At 45.8% G+C, this 19,710-nt stretch overlaps 1 protein-coding gene across 1 annotated transcript in view; it reads left to right on the forward strand.

Annotated features, from left to right (window-relative positions):
* Positions 1-3,706: 3,706 nt before the first annotated feature.
* The window catches only part of LOC147728336 (cystine/glutamate transporter-like), a 723,773-nt gene continuing 707,769 nt past the window's right edge, over positions 3,707-19,710 (forward strand). The window contains exon 1 of the mRNA XM_086962152.1: positions 3,707-4,331. Within this exon, the coding sequence (XP_086818278.1) occupies positions 3,716-4,331 (616 nt within the window). The 5' untranslated portion in view covers positions 3,707-3,715. The remainder of the gene's footprint in view (positions 4,332-19,710) is intronic.

The raw sequence follows: 19,710 nt of genomic DNA on the forward strand, positions 1-19,710 counted from the left end.
TATTTCCAGCAGCCAGATTCCTTGACTCCACTCCTGCAGAATAGGGGGTGGACAATGACAATGCGAGTGCGGCCCTTGCCTTCAGCTTCCCTTGGACGAATATACACTGATGGACGTTTTGACCAGACTTTTATACAGACATGTGAGAAAAAGTTGGGTCGCTTCCTGACACCTAATGATACTGATCGACTAAGGGATAGTTTCATGAAATTGAACGCCACTTTGTCTTATAGGCATCCCCCTAGGAGTAACGACAGCTCCAAAAGTTTGATACCCTTGGCTGTGGTGGGTCCTCCTCCATTTTTCTGTATAGAGGGAAGGGGTCCCATCAAGGTTGGAAATAGCTCTTGTAACGTGACTGCTTCAATACGCCTGCCCGTTAGCCCTTCCTTGATTGCCCCACCCAGTGTCTATTTTGTTTGCGGTGAAAATGGGTACTTATGGTTGCCCGAGGGTTGGGGTGGGGTGTGCTACCTGGCTTATCTGATTCCTCCCGTATATGTGGCTCCCTCTGATTACCACAGAACTCATCGACGATTCCCCAATACTCCAGAGCAGCCGCAGAGGCAGCGTAAAAGGAGGGACCTTCAGGTAGAGGACGTTGATCAGACAGATACCTCGTATCAGCAGTGGACTGATTTTTCTAAGGGTCTGCTTCCTTTCTGGGGTCCTATATTCAACAGTAGAGCTATCAGACGACTCTCTAGGGTAATGGAGAAGGTGGTTCTGGTTGAGGCTGACATTACCACTAACATCTCTGTTGAGGTTCAGGCTATGAGATTATTTACGATCCAGAATAGGATGGTCCTTGACGTCATACTAGCTGATAGGGGCGGGCCTGCCGCGTCATCGGGACCTCTTGCTGTGTGTATATCCCTGACTCCGCCCCGACTGTTAACTTGGCAGTACAAAAATTGCATAGATTAGCGACTGAACTACACCAAGATAATGGAACATGGTCTCTCCAAGGGTGGCTCTGGGGTGCCTTTTCTTCCTGGGGCTGGAAAATACTGATGGGATTGGTTGGAGTAGTGAGTGTAATTCTGTCATGTTGCCTTTGTATATATTGCCTTCCTCCATGTTGTTCAATGTGTGCTGCAAATATACGTCCGAAAAAGAAGTTACATGGTCAATATGCCACTTCTATGATTACTGAAATTCCTGCTGATGCAAGTTTTTTAATGTTTATTGCAGAAGATGTTCTCGACTGAGGTGGTACAGTTCTGCCCCTAGAATGGATGTCGGCACTACCTTTGGCAAATAAATGAGGCTATAGTTAGCCAATGATGCTAAAAGGAGGGTCTGATAGAATTCAGTTTTCGAGGCTCTAATTACCCTATGATGACGTGTGAGTTAGCATCATATGACTAACTAAGGCATTTACGTAAACGCACTTATGCTTATATCCAAATGTATGCGTGACCATATTAGTTTCTTAGCTTAGCCTGTGTGCCACCATTTTGTGTAACTCTCTGTGCCTGCGGGTTCTGCTCGCTCATGCCCCTCCCGCAGGAATACAGAAATATACTAAGACAGCAGTTTTCGTTTCTCGGCTTACTGTGGCCGAAAGTAACAAGTTCCGCTATCTGCAATGTTCTCATGCCCAGAGGCGCTGAAGCCTAGCTCCATGGCCTTGAGCAGAGATAATAATGTATCCCTCGCAGGTGCAGATGCCTGCTGTATGAGAGCATTGTTCACTGGTCTGGGGCTCAGTAGTTTTCCACAAGGGGCGTACCCTATTTACTGTGTTGCATTATAATGTATTGCTGTGATGCAGAGAGTCAGTCCTCTCGTTCGCACTCTTAGGAGTGAGGTCGGACAGGGCCCTCTCATATGAGTGTTTATTTGGCCTAATAAAAGACTTTTGTTATACTTCTCCACTGTCCGGCTGACTTCCTATAAGGTAATTATAGGTGAGTGCTGTAAGTCACTCGGGTGGATTTGAGCCACGCTTATCAGCCCTATTCAAGGTTCAGGTGCAACTCCTCCCTTCCATCTAGATGCAGATCTCTCTATTCACCACGGGGTGACTCAGCCTGACTCCTGGAATTCCCAAGCCCTGTCACTCACAAAACAAGACATAGGAATACACAACCTAGCAGAGGCAGGTTTGAAGGGTTAAACAAGCAATTACCTACTTTCTAAAAAGTGGTATTTGCAAACACAGAATATTAAAACCAACTTCACTAAAAAGATACATTTTATTATTCTGAGTTCAGGCATACTAAACTCGAATTCCTATCATGTTCTCTGAGACAGTTAGGATTATAAAATGTGATAACTCTAACAGCCCATTCTGGCCTATGGAGAACAGGTAGCCCTACTATAGTGAAAAACGAATATGCCTGTAATTCACTATTAGGACATGCCACGCACATCAGGGCTTGTCCTACCTTATACTTACAATGCACCCTGCCCTGCCCTTGGGCCTACCATAGGGGTGACTGATAGGAAGAAAAGGGAAGGTTTAGGGATTGCCAAGTGGGTGCACTTGACCAGTCAGCATTACAGTACCAGACTGCACGCAGGTTCTGCAATGGCAGACCTTAGACACATTTTACAAAGCTGCTTCTGTGGGTATCACAACCAGTGCTGCAGGCCCACCAGCAGCATTTGGATTTACACGCCCTGGGCACACTCAGTGCACTAGACTAGGGTCTGACAAGTAAACCAAATAGCCAAACATGGATCCACTGATTAATACATCAATTTACAATAGGGAACACTTGCACTGTGGCACTGGACAGCAGTGGCACAGTGCCCAAAGCATACAACACCAGTAAAAAAACATAAGGCAACAACAAAAATGGATGGGAGACCCACGCCAATGGCGCCAGGTCTAACAATTGGCAATTGCAATTCCACAATAGCGATTCCTTAATAATCGCAATTGAATAATGTGCCCCTAAGAGCTGCCCTAAGTGCTCACCCAACAGGAGTTCGTTTTTGCCTATTTTTGAATCAGGCCTACAGTGAGAAACACTGTTTCAGGAAAAGATCTATCCATCATCATTCTACACGAGTTCTACCTTCAGAACTGACAACTTCAACAAAAAAATCTCAGTGTGAAGAGGAGCGAGGCCTGACTGAGATGGACTTCTGTGCCTTCAATCAGTGCCTTAGACCCCCACCAAACAAACAAAAAAGAAAGTTCCTGTCCTGTGGAATTTTTACACCCCTTACAAGCCCCAGAAACGAGCTGGAAATCCACTCCGCACATGAGTTTCGAGCTCGTCTTCCTTTCCATATCATATCAGCTCTTCGCCTGTTGACCACGTGAAGGTAGCCGATATCGAATGCCACACAGTGGCACCACGCGAGTTGGCAGGTTTGCGCTTTGCTGACTTCAAAAGACAGAACTAATCTTCGGAGCCGGTTGTATGTGCCTTAAACCTGTGCAGGGATTTTTTTTATTGTTTGTGCTACACTCAAATAGAAACTTTTAATTTCTAGCTGGCACAACGGTCCTAAAGCTATGTAAAGAACACGTCAGCAAAAGGGTGTTCCTTCAACCAAAGGAAACAAAACAAGACGTGCGCGCTGTAGCACGGGTGGGGGTGTGTCTGTGTGTGTCAACAGGTTGTGCATTAAGTAATAGCAGGGTGTGCTACCTGAGCTGCCTCTCCACGCCCTCTCTTGTTTCCGTGGTACTCAGAGCTTTGTTCACGAGATTAAGCCTCTCTTGTGAAGCTTGCTGTTCTTGTAACCTCAGAAAATGCTGACTAATGCGGAGGCTGTCCGCGGGGCTGATGCAAACCTGGGGAATTTGCATCATCACCCTGCAGCCGTAACCTGGTGTGACAAGGGCTTAAATGCCGTGCAGGCGCGTGCGGACGCTGAGTTAGGCTCCGGTGATAGGGTAACGGGGAACGTGAAAGGACAGGTGGCACAACAAAGTAAAAGGACAGGAGCCGGGGGAAGTTGCCACTTCAAACTTTTTTTTTCTAAAAAGAGCCACATTTTGGAACTTGACATAGCACAGCAAGAACATCCATATTCTGAAATCTATACCATACGTACTGTTGGATCGGAATCTGCACTAAACATGCATCGGAAACAACATGATACTCTGCCATCTGTCTCCAATGGAAGCGGCCTCAAAGGGGAGTCCAATGGTATGCTTCCCCCCGCGGACTTCAAAGAGCCGGACAGGAAGGATACAGTTGCCCTGAAAAAGAAAGTTACTTTGCTCCGAGGCATTTCAATTATTATTGGAACTATCATTGGCGCTGGAATTTTCATCTCTCCGAAAGGGATCCTGCAGAACACTGGGGGCAGCGTGGGGATGTCCCTGATCGTCTGGACTGCCTGTGGCATCCTCTCTACGCTAGGTAAGTTTCTTGTACCGGCAAAACATGCACCAGGTACACATTCCACGTTCTGTGTCGTTTTAAGTGTTGCATCAGGCTCCACAGTCCATGGCGAAAAAGTAAGGCAACATTGACCAATAGAACTAGAGACACCTATTTAACACAGCCACACAAAAACAACAATTACATGAATGGATGGGTGGATGGGTGGGTGGGTGGGTGGATGGATGGATGGATGGATGGATGGATGGATTAATGGATGGATGGGTGGGTGGGTATCTGGGTGGGTGGATGGATGGATGGATGGATGGATGGATGGATGGATGGATGGATGGATGGATGGATGGATGGATGGATGGATGGATGGATGGGTGGGTGGATGGATGGGTGGGTGGATGGATGGGAGGATGGATGGATGGATGGATGGATGGATGGATGGATGGATGGATGGATGGGTGGGTGGGTTATGGATGGATGGGCGAATGGATGGATGAAGATTAAAGTGATAATTGAATTAATGATGGAGGCAAAACCCCTTAAATAAACTGAAGAGTTAGACTGAGTGACAAAGGATGAACGCATGGCTGCATGTATGTATGTATATATGTATGTATGGCTGTGTGTATGTATGTATATTTGTAAGAATGTCTGAATGCATGTATGTATGAATGTATTGATGGATGGATGGATGATCGTGCACGAGCTATGTCTATTTCACAATTATTAATAACGCTTATGGGTGATAATGCCCGGTGTGATGATGATTTGGAAGCAGAACCGTCACATTGCTCTACCTCAAAAAGGTGGGGCACGTTATTATTTCCAAAGCAGGTGTGCTACGAACGGTATTTCTCTCACACTTTTCTTTTTTGAAATGATGCCTAAATTCAAGCTTGAACTCAGCACATGCCTTAGAGACATGTCATTGTTAGCCAAGAGCGAGAGTGATGTGTTTGTTCTGGATCGAAAGCGCAGAGGTTCTGCTCTGCAGTGGAACAGCAATTCTTTCGAGAGGTTCCCTTAGCTCAGTGTTTTAATTAACACCCAGCATGCTGTGGCCCCCGCGCCTTTCATGAGATGGGACAAGTTCTATCATTTTTATTAGGTTAAATTCCATCTGGCTATTGGCGAACTGTGATGTCTAAACTTTCGATTGAGGCTCAAGGGGCTCCTATGTGAATTTCCAAACCACAATCGAGTTACCTACAGAAGAGCTGTATCTTTAAAGATTCAAATTTGGAAGTTTTATGTTTTGCTAAACGTTATGGTTACTTCAGAGCGCTCTACTGTAGGATGTTATTTTAGTCCTCCCAAATAATATAATAATAATAATTATAATTGGGCTAATAGAGGCCTAGCCTAGTGTGAGATTGTATTCATTGCCAATAGGCTTGCCTCTCAAAATCTGGTAGGGCTGGGGTAGTGTCAGTTACATACCTGGTACATGACGTAGTCTTCCCCCAGCTCTACCATCCTATTATACACTGCTCCTGGCTGAATTAATGTGTGCTGCTTGTGCGGCACTCGGCACTCGTAGAAGTTGCATTTCCTCATTTTTTAAATGATTTTTTTATGTGCAGGAAGGGACACCTTCCTGCACATAAACAATCATACATGCCCCCTTAGTTTTTATCCTGAAACTCAGAATTCTTATTAAGGATTAATCTAATTACAGTTATTATACGACAGGCTGGCGAGCTCAAGGGAACGCCAATTTACCAGCCTTATACTCATGAAAAAACTTGGCAGACGTAGTCTGCAATGCTCAGACGCTGCCAGGCTGGTGACGTTACCAAGGGTGTGTGTGACTGTGTAACTATGTGGAAATGCCATGTGTTAACCGGAAACCACCTCACCCCAAACATCTATTCATCAAAGAAGCAGGTTGCAACAGCTGTTCCGCTGGCGAAACCTCATACAGCCCACTTTAAAATATTCACAGTCAACATGACGAGGCACATTTTCAAGATTACACAGTGTTAAAAGTTAGTGGGTTGGGAATTTGCTTGCTATTGTTATAAACCACCCAAATCAATATTATATATGTAGCTTTATTATAATGCTAATTTGTAATAGATTTAAAGGGAAGTTGTGGAGATTAGAGCTCTCATGTTTTCCAGATCCAGCCAAACAGGGACAGGTAGCCTTGAATCTATAATAAAATAAGCAGAACTACAAGTACCACAGTTCAAAGAACCCGACCTAGACCAGACCTTCATCATGCGTGGACTCAGGAAACTTGAGTGCTCAAGGTGATCTATGATGTGCTGAAGGGCAATGGGCTGCTTTTCGGGCTGGATGGGCGGAGATATCCCGACCTATCCTGCTCTAAGGACCCAGCTCAAACCTTTCTTTTCAGAACATAGAATATTTGCTGCTGCAAAGAAATAGTGAGTCAGTGGTAGAACATGAAGTGCACTACTGTGAAAAGAAGGGTGTCAGTGGCACTAACAAAAACAAAGACAAACGGGTACCCCCTCAGTTGAATAGAAAAAGAAAGACCTAATTGGGGTGCAGTGGGTGCCTCACAACCTGTGTCCTCATTGCCACTAACCACATTCCACTATTGATACATATTACACTGTAGCGTGGCAATTACTTACCGGTAATCTTCATTGCTCTGAACTGCAGCCCATTCAACCTTGAGGGCAGACATTGCCAAAACTAGCTCAAATCCAACCTGAAGGAACTATAAAACCTAATGGGGTTCAAAGATGTGGGTGTCTGAAAAGCAATCGTAGCTCCAAGACACAGAGGATGACCAGTATTGTTTATATGATCTATGTCTTGAATTCCTGCAAGGACTCTGGACTGAGGCCACTTGACAAAAGAGCAAATCTCTGAAGGCCCCTCCTTTAACCCTTTAAACAGAAAATGGAACCTCTGTCGGCACAGATGTTATGGACGCAGACTGATCAATGAACAAAATCTTAGAGGCAGAATCCATTTCGGAAATGTGACCATACATCCAGGAAGGGGAACCACAACTTGCATGGCCAAAAGGGAACCACTAGGATGACTACCAGTTAATATGTGCTAGGAAAAAGCCTGGGCGAAATTTACATGCTGGTGTAAATTACGTAATTTTGGCAATTTAGCCTTATGGTCGTATTCGAAATTTGTGAAAGTAAGCTATTATCCTACTTCACTTAATTATGCAACATTTGCAGTAAAAATGTACCGCTAATGAGCCATTCACTGTAAAATGTACTACAAAGCCACTGGAACAACAGAAAACAATTACCAGTGGCTTGTGGTGCTTTTGTTTAAATGCATCATTGTTCCGTAAATGTATAAGAGAATACATTTTGTCGTAAAATGTAGTTTGAAGTGATGGAATTGCATTTATTGTAATAATGCAGCATTTTGTGGAATTTTACTAAAAATGTGCGTAATAACACAAACGCAAATTACGCACATTTTGCTCACCCCTCACTAGGAACTTGCCTATCAGGGGGATAGGAGGTAAGACTGAGAGACCAGGAGATCAAAGCATTCCCCAGATGCCTCCTCCTCTAGTACACTGAGAAAGAAAACAAGAAAGACTTGTTTGCACTCACAAACAGGTCCACCCCGGGCTTCTGAACCTGGAATCTATTGACATGAATGTCTTTGGATCCATACAAAAGTCGTGAGATGGAGTTAAGACTCGGCTAATTGGATCTGCAACAAAGCCGTCTATCACCCGAATCTGACATGCTATAAGAGATTGGAGGTGTTCTTCACAAACAATCTGTCTGAAAAGCCAGAGTTGCTAGGGCTGCAGACTCTGTCAGTAATTGAAAGTTTACATAGGCCATTAGCCCATTGTTGTCTGTTTGAATTAGAACTGAGTGGATTTGTGCATGAGGAGCAAACCACAGACGAGATCTCGGCACTCTTGATAATTCCCTCCGAGTGAATTAATGTGGCTTTCTGAGGAGAGTCAACAACACTGAGCCTTGGAAACCCCAAATTTGCTCTCTATACCCGACTGGTAAGGTCTAATGAGGGCACAATCGACACATATTAGAAAAGTTAGTGGTGCAGACCTGAAAATGTCGCTGGAGCTATGGGCGACTCAATACAATAGGAAATATGTGCCTCCAGTCAACCACCGATCAACAGTCCTACTTTACATACTTGACTTCTATAAAGTACTTGTGTTAGGTAATTTATTTTCTTTTAATTCATTTAATATTTTTCACATATTATGGCATAGCCCCCCACAGACACACGTCATTCCAAGACGCAAGCACTGCAGTGGGTCTTCACAGCAAGGCTGCTGATGAAATACAAGAAGCTGCAATGGAACGAAAATGCTTTGAATCCTAGAATGACAGCACCAGTAATACTTCTTTAAATAAACAGGCAGCAAGGCCACTAAAAGCTTCCAAAAATAATAAAAATGTAGGCAACATAGATGGGGACAACTGCAGATTTCTGCACAACTTTAATCTGGGTTCCCTCTTTAAGTAAAGCCAGAATGGCCAACAACTAAGAATTCTAGTCCTGATAAAGACCTCAGGAGAGAGTGAAATGTATTGTGTCAACATTTTCATGGTTGAGGAGTATATTTAAATTGATGGCACAACAACAACCCATAGGATTCTTACTAAAGAAATTAAATAATTATTTCAATGAACATGCACTCCTGTACCCTCTTTGCAGGATTCTGTAAAATGTTTCCTAATATAATAAACTCACTTCTAAACTATTGCAGTGACCCTAACACTAAACACGTGCATGTCTCTAGGTTTTTGTCATACGTTTTTCTGTTTTAATGTAAATGCATGATTTTCACCATAATCATGGCAACATGGGGCGGGGTAGGTGAATGTGGTAATTGCATGAATTATAATTCAAATGTCTCTTTCTGTTTATGCATTTACTTCTTTACATTTTATGTCAATTAAGCGTGGGCGGAAAATCCGTTCCGCTCGCGGATTTTGCGGATTTTCGGGAAATCCGCAATCCGCGAGATTTGCGGATTTCCCGCAAAATCCGCAAATTCGCACGCAGCGGATTTTTTGGGCGGCGCGCGGCGTTGGTGATACAATTTTTGCGGCGCGCGGCGTTTATCATCGTTTGCCGAGTTGTTTTTTTCGATAGTTTGCGAGTGCTGCGCCATTTTGGATCTTGCTGTGTGATCCCGCGGGAATTGGCGAGCGCGATTACGTCATCGCGGCTTGCCAGCGATAGTTTGTCAACGCGAGTACGACGAGATCACGTCTCGCGGTACTTCGCAATTGCGAGATTTGAGATGCGGCGCGCGAAAATATAAATTTGCAATTCTGCACAAGAAATCCACCAGCAAGCAGCATAAACCTTCTAGAAATGATGATTTTTATGTGAATAACTCCTTAGTTTGACATTTGCCTGCACTTTTTTAGCGAGGAGTCCATTTTGGGGAGGGGGGCAGGGGGGTGGGAGGAAGGAAGTGCCCCATAGTCTTCAACTTCCTGTTCCTGTTCAGCAGGCTCCTCCCAGTGCTTTGTCCATCTCCTGGTCACTTTTCATTCGGATGTGGACCTGGAAGGATTACCTTTTGTGGATGCTGCTGGATCTTTGGATTTGAGGCCTTTTTGACTTTCTTTGGATCACTGTTGGATTAGAAATTTTACAAGTAAGTTTGTTTGGGGCATTACAGTTGCTGCAACTAAAATTTTGGGATTTTCGATTTTTGGGCTGTTTTGGGGCCTTTTCCCAGGGGTACTCAGTGGTGGGTGGACTGATTCTTTCTGTGGGTTGTCTTGAATTTAAACATCATGGAGGCCATAGATGAATTGGGATTGTGCTGATTTTTCTGTGTTTTTCGATTTTTTTTTTTTGTAAAATTTTGTGTTTTTCGATTTTTGACCTGTTGTTGGGGCCTTGACCAGGGGTAGTGAGTGGTGCATGGGGCCTAGTCTTTCTGTGGGCTGTCTTGAATTTAAACATCATGGATGGAATGGGATTGTGCTGATTTTGCAGTGTTTTTCGATTTTTGGGGGTGTTCATGGGGAGGGACATGCCATGTGGCTGGTGGCCATTTTGAGTGCAGCTACAGGCACTGGCCATGTGCTGGCAGGCAAGTGGCCATTTTGAATGCAGGCTTTGTTGTTAGGCCTCCAACCATTTTGCCTACTTTTCAACCTTTATTTATGCCAGGGGTAGTGAGTCTTGCATGGGCCTAGTATTTCTGTGGGTTGTCTTGAATTTAAACATCATGGAGGCCATGGATGGAATGGGATTGTGCTGATTTTGCAGTGTTTTTCGATTTTTGGGGGTGTTCATGGGGAGGGACATGCCATGTGGCTGGTGGCCATTTTGAGTGCAGCTACAGGCACTTGCCATGTGCTGGCAGGCAAGTGGCCATTTTGAATGCAGGCTTTGTTGTTAGGCCTCCAACCATTTTGCCTACTTTTCAACCTTTATTTATGCCAGGGGTAGTGAGTCTTGCATGGGCCTAGTATTTCTGTGGGTTGTCTTGAATTTAAACATCATGGAGGCCATAGATGAATTGGGATTGTGCTGATTTTTCTGTGTTTTTCGATTTTTTTTTTTTGTAAAATTTTGTGTTTTTCGATTTTTGACCTGTTGTTGGGGCCTTTTCACCAGGGGTATTTGAGTCTAGCATGGGCCTAGTCTTTCTGTGGGCTGTCTTGAATTTAAACATCATGGAGGCCATGGATGGAATAGGACTGTGCTGATTTTGCAGTGTTTTTCGATTTTTGGGGGTGTTCATGGGGAGGGACATGCCATGTGGCTGGTGGCCATTTTGAGTGCAGCTACAGGCACTGGCCATGTGCTGGCAGGCAAGTGGCCATTTTGAATGCAGGCTTTGTTGTTAGGCCTCCAACCATTTTGCCTACTTTTCAACCTTTATTTATGCCAGGGGTAGTGAGTCTTGCATGGGCCTAGTATTTCTGTGGGTTGTCTTGAATTTAAACATCATGGAGGCCATAGATGAATTGGGATTGTGCTGATTTTTCTGTGTTTTTCGATTTTTTTTTTTTGTAAAATTTTGTGTTTTTCGATTTTTGACCTGTTGTTGGGGCCTTGACCAGGGGTAGTGAGTGGTGCATGGGGCCTAGTCTTTCTGTGGGCTGTCTTGAATTTAAACATCATGGATGGAATGGGATTGTGCTGATTTTGCAGTGTTTTTCGATTTTTGGGGGTGTTCATGGGGAGGGACATGCCATGTGGCTGGTGGCCATTTTGAGTGCAGCTACAGGCACTGGCCATGTGCTGGCAGGCAAGTGGCCATTTTGAATGCAGGCTTTGTTGTTAGGCCTCCAACCATTTTGCCTACTTTTCAACCTTTATTTATGCCAGGGGTAGTGAGTCTTGCATGGGCCTAGTATTTCTGTGGGTTGTCTTGAATTTAAACATCATGGAGGCCATAGATGAATTGGGATTGTGCTGATTTTTCTGTGTTTTTCGATTTTTTTTTTGTAAAATTTTGTGTTTTTCGATTTTTGACCTGTTGTTGGGGCCTTTTCACCAGGGTTATTTGAGTCTAGCATGGGCCTAGTCTTTCTGTGGGCTGTCTTGAATTTAAACATCATGGAGGCCATGGATGGAATAGGATTGTGCTGATTTTGCAGTGTTTTTCGATTTTTGGGGGTGTTCATGGGGAGGGACATGCCATGTGGCTGGTGGCCATTTTGAGTGCAGCTACAGGCACTGGCCATGTGCTTGGCAGGCAAGTGGCCATTTTGAATGCAGGCTTTGTTGTTAGGCCTCCAACCATTTTGCCTACTTTTCAACCTTTATTTATGCCCAGGGGTAGTGAGTCTTGCATGGGCCTAGTCTTTCTGTGGGTTGTCTTGAATTTAAACATTATGGAGGGCATGGATGGATTGGGATTGTGCTGATTTTGCAGTGTTTTTCGATTTTTTTGTGCTCTATAACTGAACTGATGTTCCTCTGTCTTCCATTTTTTTTAGGTGCACAAGACTCAAGAGAACCACCAGTGCCAGGAAGAAGTCCTGCAGCGGTGTGTGTGTGCAGCATAACGTCACGCGACGTCACGTCTGGCCTCAGACAACTCTACAATTCGTGCAACTGCGGCCTGCTGTCTGACCTGCTCTGAAGAAGATGGCCCCAAAGAAAGTTCTCCGTAGCTCCTCTAGCAAGAAAGTTGCTAGTAAGGAGCAGAAGAAGCAAGTTACCAAGGAGGCTGGTGTGCCACCCGCCACTTTTTTTGGGAGCAAAAAAAAAAGTACGCCTGCAGCAGCAGGATCTGCTGGGGACCAACCTGAGAGCAGCACCCCTGCTCCATTGGGTTCAGTGCCTCCACCACCACGCCAACTTAAGTCAAAGCCCTTGAGTGCTTCAGAGGCAGTCAGTGTACTTCTCCAATCACCATCGACCAGTGATGTTGGCTCATCGCAAGAAAGTAGCAGCAATGTCCCTGAATCAACACAGGTTGTTGTAACTCATCTGACAAGTGTTGAACAACCACAGCCGCAACAACAACACCATGTGCAAGTACACGCCCAAGTACATGTGGAAGGAGAGGCAGCAAAAGGAGATGCGCAAGCAAAGGTGCATGGACGTTCACAAGTGCCCACAATAGTTGTTCCTCCCGAAGTAGGGGCACATTTGGAAATCGACAATGAAGCTGAGGTATCATTGGAAGCCACTCCTCCTGATGATCATTCATTGTCTTCCACATCCCTAGCAAGGAAAAGATCAAGGGGGGTGTCTACATCTTCTTCAAGCCCACCTCGTTCTGGTGCAAGTGATCTGTCTTGGGAACCACGACAACTGCGGTCTGACAGTGAGGCAGAGGCACACCATGATCTGCCACCGGTACCTAAGCGTAAAAGGAAGGTCGTCCAAAAACTCAAACCTATGGAGTGTGATGAGGCTCAACAAGAAGTGACAGATACTGCTGGTGATGAAGCCTCTCACGATGACGACGATCCAGTCATCACAAAGGTCACTGCAGCCCCACCGGGCATGCAGCAAAGAGACATTTTGACCCTATCCCGAGAAGCTGCTGAGCGTGATGATGATGTCGGCGAGGAGGCAATGGAAATGGAATCATTAGATTTGGAGTTAAGTAGTACACCAAAACCTACCGCTTCCATATTTCTTCCTCGCAAGAAGGTACCCACCTCGTCCTCGACCTCAATTCGTGGTGGTGAAAGTGCAAAACGTACTGAAGTTCGGCAATCCACATCCTCCACTTCATCTGTCATTAGCAGCAGGACCACCACCACCAGTATCGCCGCCTCCTCCGGCCCCCGAAGACATTTCAAGTCTCCAGTTTGGGACTTCTTTAGTGTTTGCCCAAAAAAGGAAAACGTAGCCATTTGTAGCCTTTGTAAGCTTCGATTTAGTCGTGGTAAGCTTGGTTCTAACTATGGTACCGGAGGCCAGAGAGGTCATCTTGAGAGAAGGCACCCTGTCGAATGGTTTCCGCACCTAGAGGCGGTCAAGAAAGCCGGAATTGCACGTAATGAAAACGTTGATTTGTCATCTGCTGATGACGAGGAGGTAGAAGACGATTCAAACACTTCACTTACACCCAGTTCCCATGTCAGCAGCACACCCCATGGGAGCCACACTAAGAGTGTGGGAGAGAGTGAGACATCAATGCGGAAAAGTTCATCAGCGAGCGTAACTGGGTCGAAGAGATCATCATCATCCCGTAAATCATTGGTCCAGGGCAACATTAAAAAGATGTTGTTTACAGAAGCGCAATATGAACGCAACCACCCAATGACCCGTCTGTATAACACTAAGCTGGCTAAAATGCTAGCTCTGGACCTTCTCCCTTTTTCTTTTGTAGAAGGGGTTGGTTTTCTAGAATTAGTGACAGCGCTCTGCCCTAAATGGAAGGTTCCTAGCCGGTTCTATTTTGCCCGAGTTGCGGTTCCAGCACTACATGAAGATGTTCTGAAGGTGATTGGGGCAGCTTTGCAGAAGAGTGCTGTTCACACTATACATCTGACAACAGACATGTGGACCAGTGGCGCAGGCGCTGATTACATGTGCATCACTGCACACTGGGTCTCTTTTTCAGGGGCTAAAGCAAAGCTAAACTCAGGTGTTGACACTAACATTGTTTTTAAAGGTGCTCGGAAACATGCAACACTAGCCATGTTTGGTTTGGAGAAACGTCACACAGCAGAAAACATTTTGGATGTCTTTAACACAAAGGTCCTTAACTGTCTGTCCCCACTAAAACGCAAGGTTGGTTATGTTTCCACAGACAATGGCTCCAATATAGTTAAGGCCATGAGGGACGGTTACTATTTCAGAGTGCCGTGTTTGGCGCACTGTATAAACCTGGTTGTCCAAAAATTCTTGGGTAATAAACGCAGTGCAGCGTACAGTGTATTGGAGAACTGCCGAAAAATTTGCAAGCATTTCAGGCATTCTTTTAAGGCCCGCAAGCAGCTGAGGAGCATGCTATATCAAAGTCAAATGCCAGTGAAAGCACTCATCCAGGAGGTGGTAACACGTTGGAACTCAACCTTCTACATGCTTGAGCGTCTGTATGAGCAGTATACGCAACTCGATCAATATTTCTTGAAAGAGGGTATAGAGGAGCTGAGGATGGGTGGGCCGCAATGGAACATAGTTGAAAGCCTAACACGCATGCTTCGTCCTTTTGAGGTCTTCACACGTGCAGTCAGCAAGGAGGACTCTAATTTGGGAAAAGCTATCCCATTGTTGTACATGCTGGAGGACCAACTGAAGGAGGTGTGTTCTGTGTTTCGAAAAGATGACAAAAAGAAAGACTCTTTGCTTCTGGCTGAGAAATTATTAGAGCTCCTACAAGGTGATGAACGTCTTCAAAAGATCCACTCAGAACAGCATTACATTTGTGCTACTATTCTGGATCCACGCTACAAAAAGGCGCTGGCAGGCAGAGCATTCTTTCCTTTTGCTGATGAAGATGTTACAAAGTACAAACGTTGGCTAGCCTTGTCAGCCAAGAAGTTTGAAACAGAACGGCTGGAAATTGAAGGAAATGGCAGTACATCAGCAGGCCATCCCCAGTCAAAACAATCCACTTCTGCACCTGTGGCTGTGGCACAAGTGACCTCTCAGCCGTTAAAGACACCGGCAACCGCATCATCTGCACGAAAGACAGCAGAAACATTGGAGGCTGAAGAGGATTGGCTAGCTCTGCGTGGGTTTGGTTCTCAAAAGGCCAGAGGCACAGCAAGAGCTACGCAAAGTGGAGGAACCTTGGAGGAGGACCTTGAGTCGATGGTGAAGGACTATCTGAATGACTCCACAGAGGTCTATGTTAATTCTGACCCATTGGCGTATTGGCATGGGAAAAAAGAATTGTGGCCACAGCTCACCAACCTGGCTTTAAACTACTTGTCTTGCCCACTCGCAAGTGTGTCTTCTGAACGGGTTTTCAGTGCGGCTGGTGGGATTGTAACTCCCAAACGGAGCCGCCTCTCGCCCAAAAATGTGGAGAGGTTAACAATGATCAAGATGAATCAGCACCTCATACCACCAGATATAAGAGTACGAGAGAGCGTGCCGGATGAAGAGGAGGTGGCCAGCACCATAGATGAGGGAATTTCTACTCTGTCAGGTGGCACTGACCTCACCCGGGCTGAATTCGCAGAGTATGATGACGAAGCCTTATTCTTATTCCTGGACCGTGATTCCGACTTCGAGCCCTGAAAATGAGACAACGAATCAATAACTTTCTTTTTCATCCTTATTCACTTTTATTCCTGTGTGTCTGTCTTTCTTTGTTGTGCACAGTTAATATAATTCAAACTTTAATCAGATAATCACAAAGACAAGCCCATCAGCAGAACTGTCTTCACTTGTTTGCTAATTTATTTGAAGGTGCCGCAGTCTGCATTCCTCAGGTTCACAAGTTCAGAAGAACATGCTCCTCTATCCTCCTCCTCCAGACTCCTATTTCCATCAAAGCAGAGGGCTGGTTTACGCCCAATGAAGAAAGACTCAGCACTTGTGGGGGTGTTGTTCTACCTCTTTGCAGGTGAGTTGACGGGTCTGGGGCCATTGCTGGGAAGCACTAAAAGTGGTTTGTGCCAAATCCGAGGCGGAAATTTTTTTGTGTTTTTGATGACTTGCTTGCCTTTGAGGTGCTCTTAGGGGGGGTTCCGTCTGTTTGTGGGTGAGTTTCATGGTCTGAGAGCATTGCTGGGACACTCTAATCTTGATTGCATTTGCTTTTCAGGAAATCCGTCGTGCCAACCCCGACTTATGGCCCAGCTACGCAGCGCGTTTGGACCGAAGGCCCAGAAATATTGCAAGTATGAGAGTTTGCTTTTGGCCTGTTTGGGGGTGTTATACTTCTTGGCGGGTGGGTTGCCGGGTCTTGGGGCATTCCTGGGAAGGTCTAATACCGGGTAGAAGTGGTTGGGACTAAATCCAGGCCGATTTTTTTTTGGGCTATTTCTGACATTTTGCTCTATGTAGCGTTTTCGGGGGCCTGTTTGGGGGGCTTCCTGGTGTTTCTGGGTGAGTTTCGTGGTCTGGGAGCACTGCTGGGACACTCTAATCTTGATTGCATTTGCTTTTCAGGAAATCCGTCGTGCCAACCCCGACTTAGGGCCCAGCTACGCAGCGCGTTTGGACCGAAGGCCCAGAAATATTGCAAGTATGAGAGTTTGCTTTTGGCCTGTTTGGGGGTGTTATACTTCTTGGCGGGTGGGTTGCCGGGTCTTGGGGCATTCCTGGGAAGGTCTAATACCGGGTAGAAGTGGTTGGGACTAAATCCAGGCCGATTTTTTTTTGGGCTATTTCTGACATTTTGCTCTATGTAGCGTTTTCGGGGGCCTGTTTGGGGGGCTTCCTGGTGTTTCTGGGTGAGTTTCGTGGTCTGGGAGCACTGCTGGGACACTCTAATCTTGATTGCATTTGCTTTTCAGGAAATCCGTCGTGCCAACCCCGACTTATGGCCTAGCTACGCAGCGCGTTTGGACCGAAGGCCCAGAAATATTGCAAGTATGAGATTTTGCTTTTGGCCTGTTTGGGGGTGTTATGCTTCTTGGCGGGTGGGTTGCCGGGTCTTGGGGCATTCCTGGGAAGGTCTAATACCGGGTAGAAGTGGTTGGGACTAAATCCAGGCCGATTTTTTTTTGGGCTATTTCTGACATTTTGCTCTATGTAGCGTTTTCGGGGGCCTGTTTGGGGGGCTTCCTGGTGTTTCTGGGTGAGTTTCGTGGTCTGGGAGCACTGCTGGCTATATCTACTTTACTTTGCAAGAGGTTTGAAGCAAATCCATGGTGGCAGAGGGGACTTAGGGCCTAGCTGCAGAGAGCGCGCGGAGTGATTTGGGAAATTTGTGAAAAATTGACTAAGTCCCCATTTTTGTACTTTTGCTCTTTGGCTGTTTGGGGGTCTTCTACTCGTTTTCTCCTGGGTTGACGGCTCTGGGGCCATTGCTGGGAAGCTCTAATACCGGATAAAAGTGTTTTGGACCAAATCCCAGGCGGAAAATTTTTTGTGTTTTTGATGACTTGCTTGCCTTTGAGGTGCTCTTAGGGGGGGTTCCGTCTGTTTGTGGGTGAGTTTCGTGGTCTGGGAGCATTGCTGGGACACTCTAATCTTGATTGCATTTGCTTTTCAGGAAATCCGTCGTGCCAACCCCGACTTATGGCCCAGCTACGCAGCGCGTTTGGACCGAAGGCCCAGAAATATTGCAAGTATGAGAGTTTGCTTTTGGCCTGTTTGGGGGTGTTATACTTCTTGGCGGGTGGGTTGCCGGGTCTTGGGGCATTCCTGGGAAGGTCTAATACCGGGTAGAAGTGCTTGGGACTAAATCCAGGCCGATTTTTTTTTGGGCTATTTCTGACATTTTGCTCTATGTAGCGTTTTCGGGGGCCTGTTTGGGGGGCTTCCTGGTGTTTCTGGGTGAGTTTCGTGGTCTGGGAGCACTGCTGGGACACTCTAATCTTGATTGCATTTGCTTTTCAGGAAATCCGTCGTGCCAACCCCGACTTATGGCCTAGCTACGCAGCGCGTTTGGACCGAAGGACCAGAAATATTGCAAGTATGAGATTTTGCTTTTGGCCTGTTTGGGGGTGTTATGCTTCTTGGCGGGTGGGTTGCCGGGTCTTGGGGCATTCCTGGGAAGGTCTAATACCGGGTAGAAGTGGTTGGGACAAAATCCGCGCGGAAAAGCCTTTAGTTTTGGCACTTTTTGTAACTTAGGGTTCGTTAGGGTTAGCCCTAGCAGCAGGATTGCATGTGTATCGGGGTGTTCTAGATTTTTCAAACTGAGTTCTGGGGTCTTAGAGCACTCGTGAGAATGTGTAATTTTGGTTGCAAGTCATTTGAAGAAAATCCATGGTGGGAAAGGGGGGATTTGGCATAGTTAAAGAAAGCCTTTGCCACTATTCTTAACTTAGGGTTCGTTAGGGTTAGCAGTATTTCTATTGCATGTGTTTGAGTGGGGGGGATTTCGAGTCTTGGAGCGATGCTGGCTATGGCTACTTTTGCTTGGTTGCTTGCAAGTGGTTTGAATGCAATCCACGGGGGGTAATGGGTAATTAGGGTACTTCGGCCTACTTTTACTTTCAAAGTAAGTTTTGTCTCCAGTTTTCTGCTAGGCCTCGTTTTTTGGGTGGGAGCACTGCTAGGAAGATCTATTTTTGTTCTAAAACACAGTTTACAGTACACCTAGCTTGAGGGGCAAGATCCGCTACATTAATTTGCCCATACTTATTTATCCTTGAAAAGGTGACTCAGAGTACGCACTTTCAAAAACATTGTACTGTCTGTCTACTAGGAAAAACAAATTGTGACTTTTTGCACTCCACAGCCTACATACCTTATATTTATTTATCAGTGGTGTTGTAATATTATATCACTTCCTGTTTTTCGTTGAATAATTACAGGCCGGGTTTCAGTCTCTGCAATGGGGAAAAAAGGATGGAGTCAGGCTTCACAGTAGCGAGCCACAATTCAGCATCAGGCAGGCAGTGGACAGGGTGTCTTCTGGTGACCAACATCGGTGGACGAAGCGTCGGCTGCAATGGAGGAGTGCCGCTAATAGGAGGATTTTTTTTCTGCGGGCAACTTACTTACCACTTCCAACAGGACCACTACAACCACATAGATACAGTATCCCTTGCCTTTTTCTCTGACTGTGACTGCATTTCTTTGCTCTCTCTCGGCTTCTACATTGATCCCTTAACACATCACTTAGTCCACTCCACTATCTGCACCACACATAGTCATTTGTAAGTGCTCCTACGTAATTCGCAAGTCGCAGCACGCCCCAGGCCGTAGAGGACTGGGATGGCCCCAATGATGAAGCATGTCACCAAGGGGCAACCCTGGTGAGTGAGGGGACACCTAGAAAAAAAGCAATTTCTCCTTTTCTATCTACTATACCTTCTGTCAGGTTACGCAGCCCCTAAGCGCCTACCGTACTATGAAACTACATTTCCCATGAGTAGGCGGGAGACTTGCAGAC

The sequence above is a fragment of the Lissotriton vulgaris genome, chromosome 3_1 (genome assembly GCF_964263255.1).
Source record: "Lissotriton vulgaris chromosome 3_1, aLisVul1.2, whole genome shotgun sequence".
Taxonomy (NCBI): domain Eukaryota; kingdom Metazoa; phylum Chordata; class Amphibia; order Caudata; family Salamandridae; genus Lissotriton; species Lissotriton vulgaris.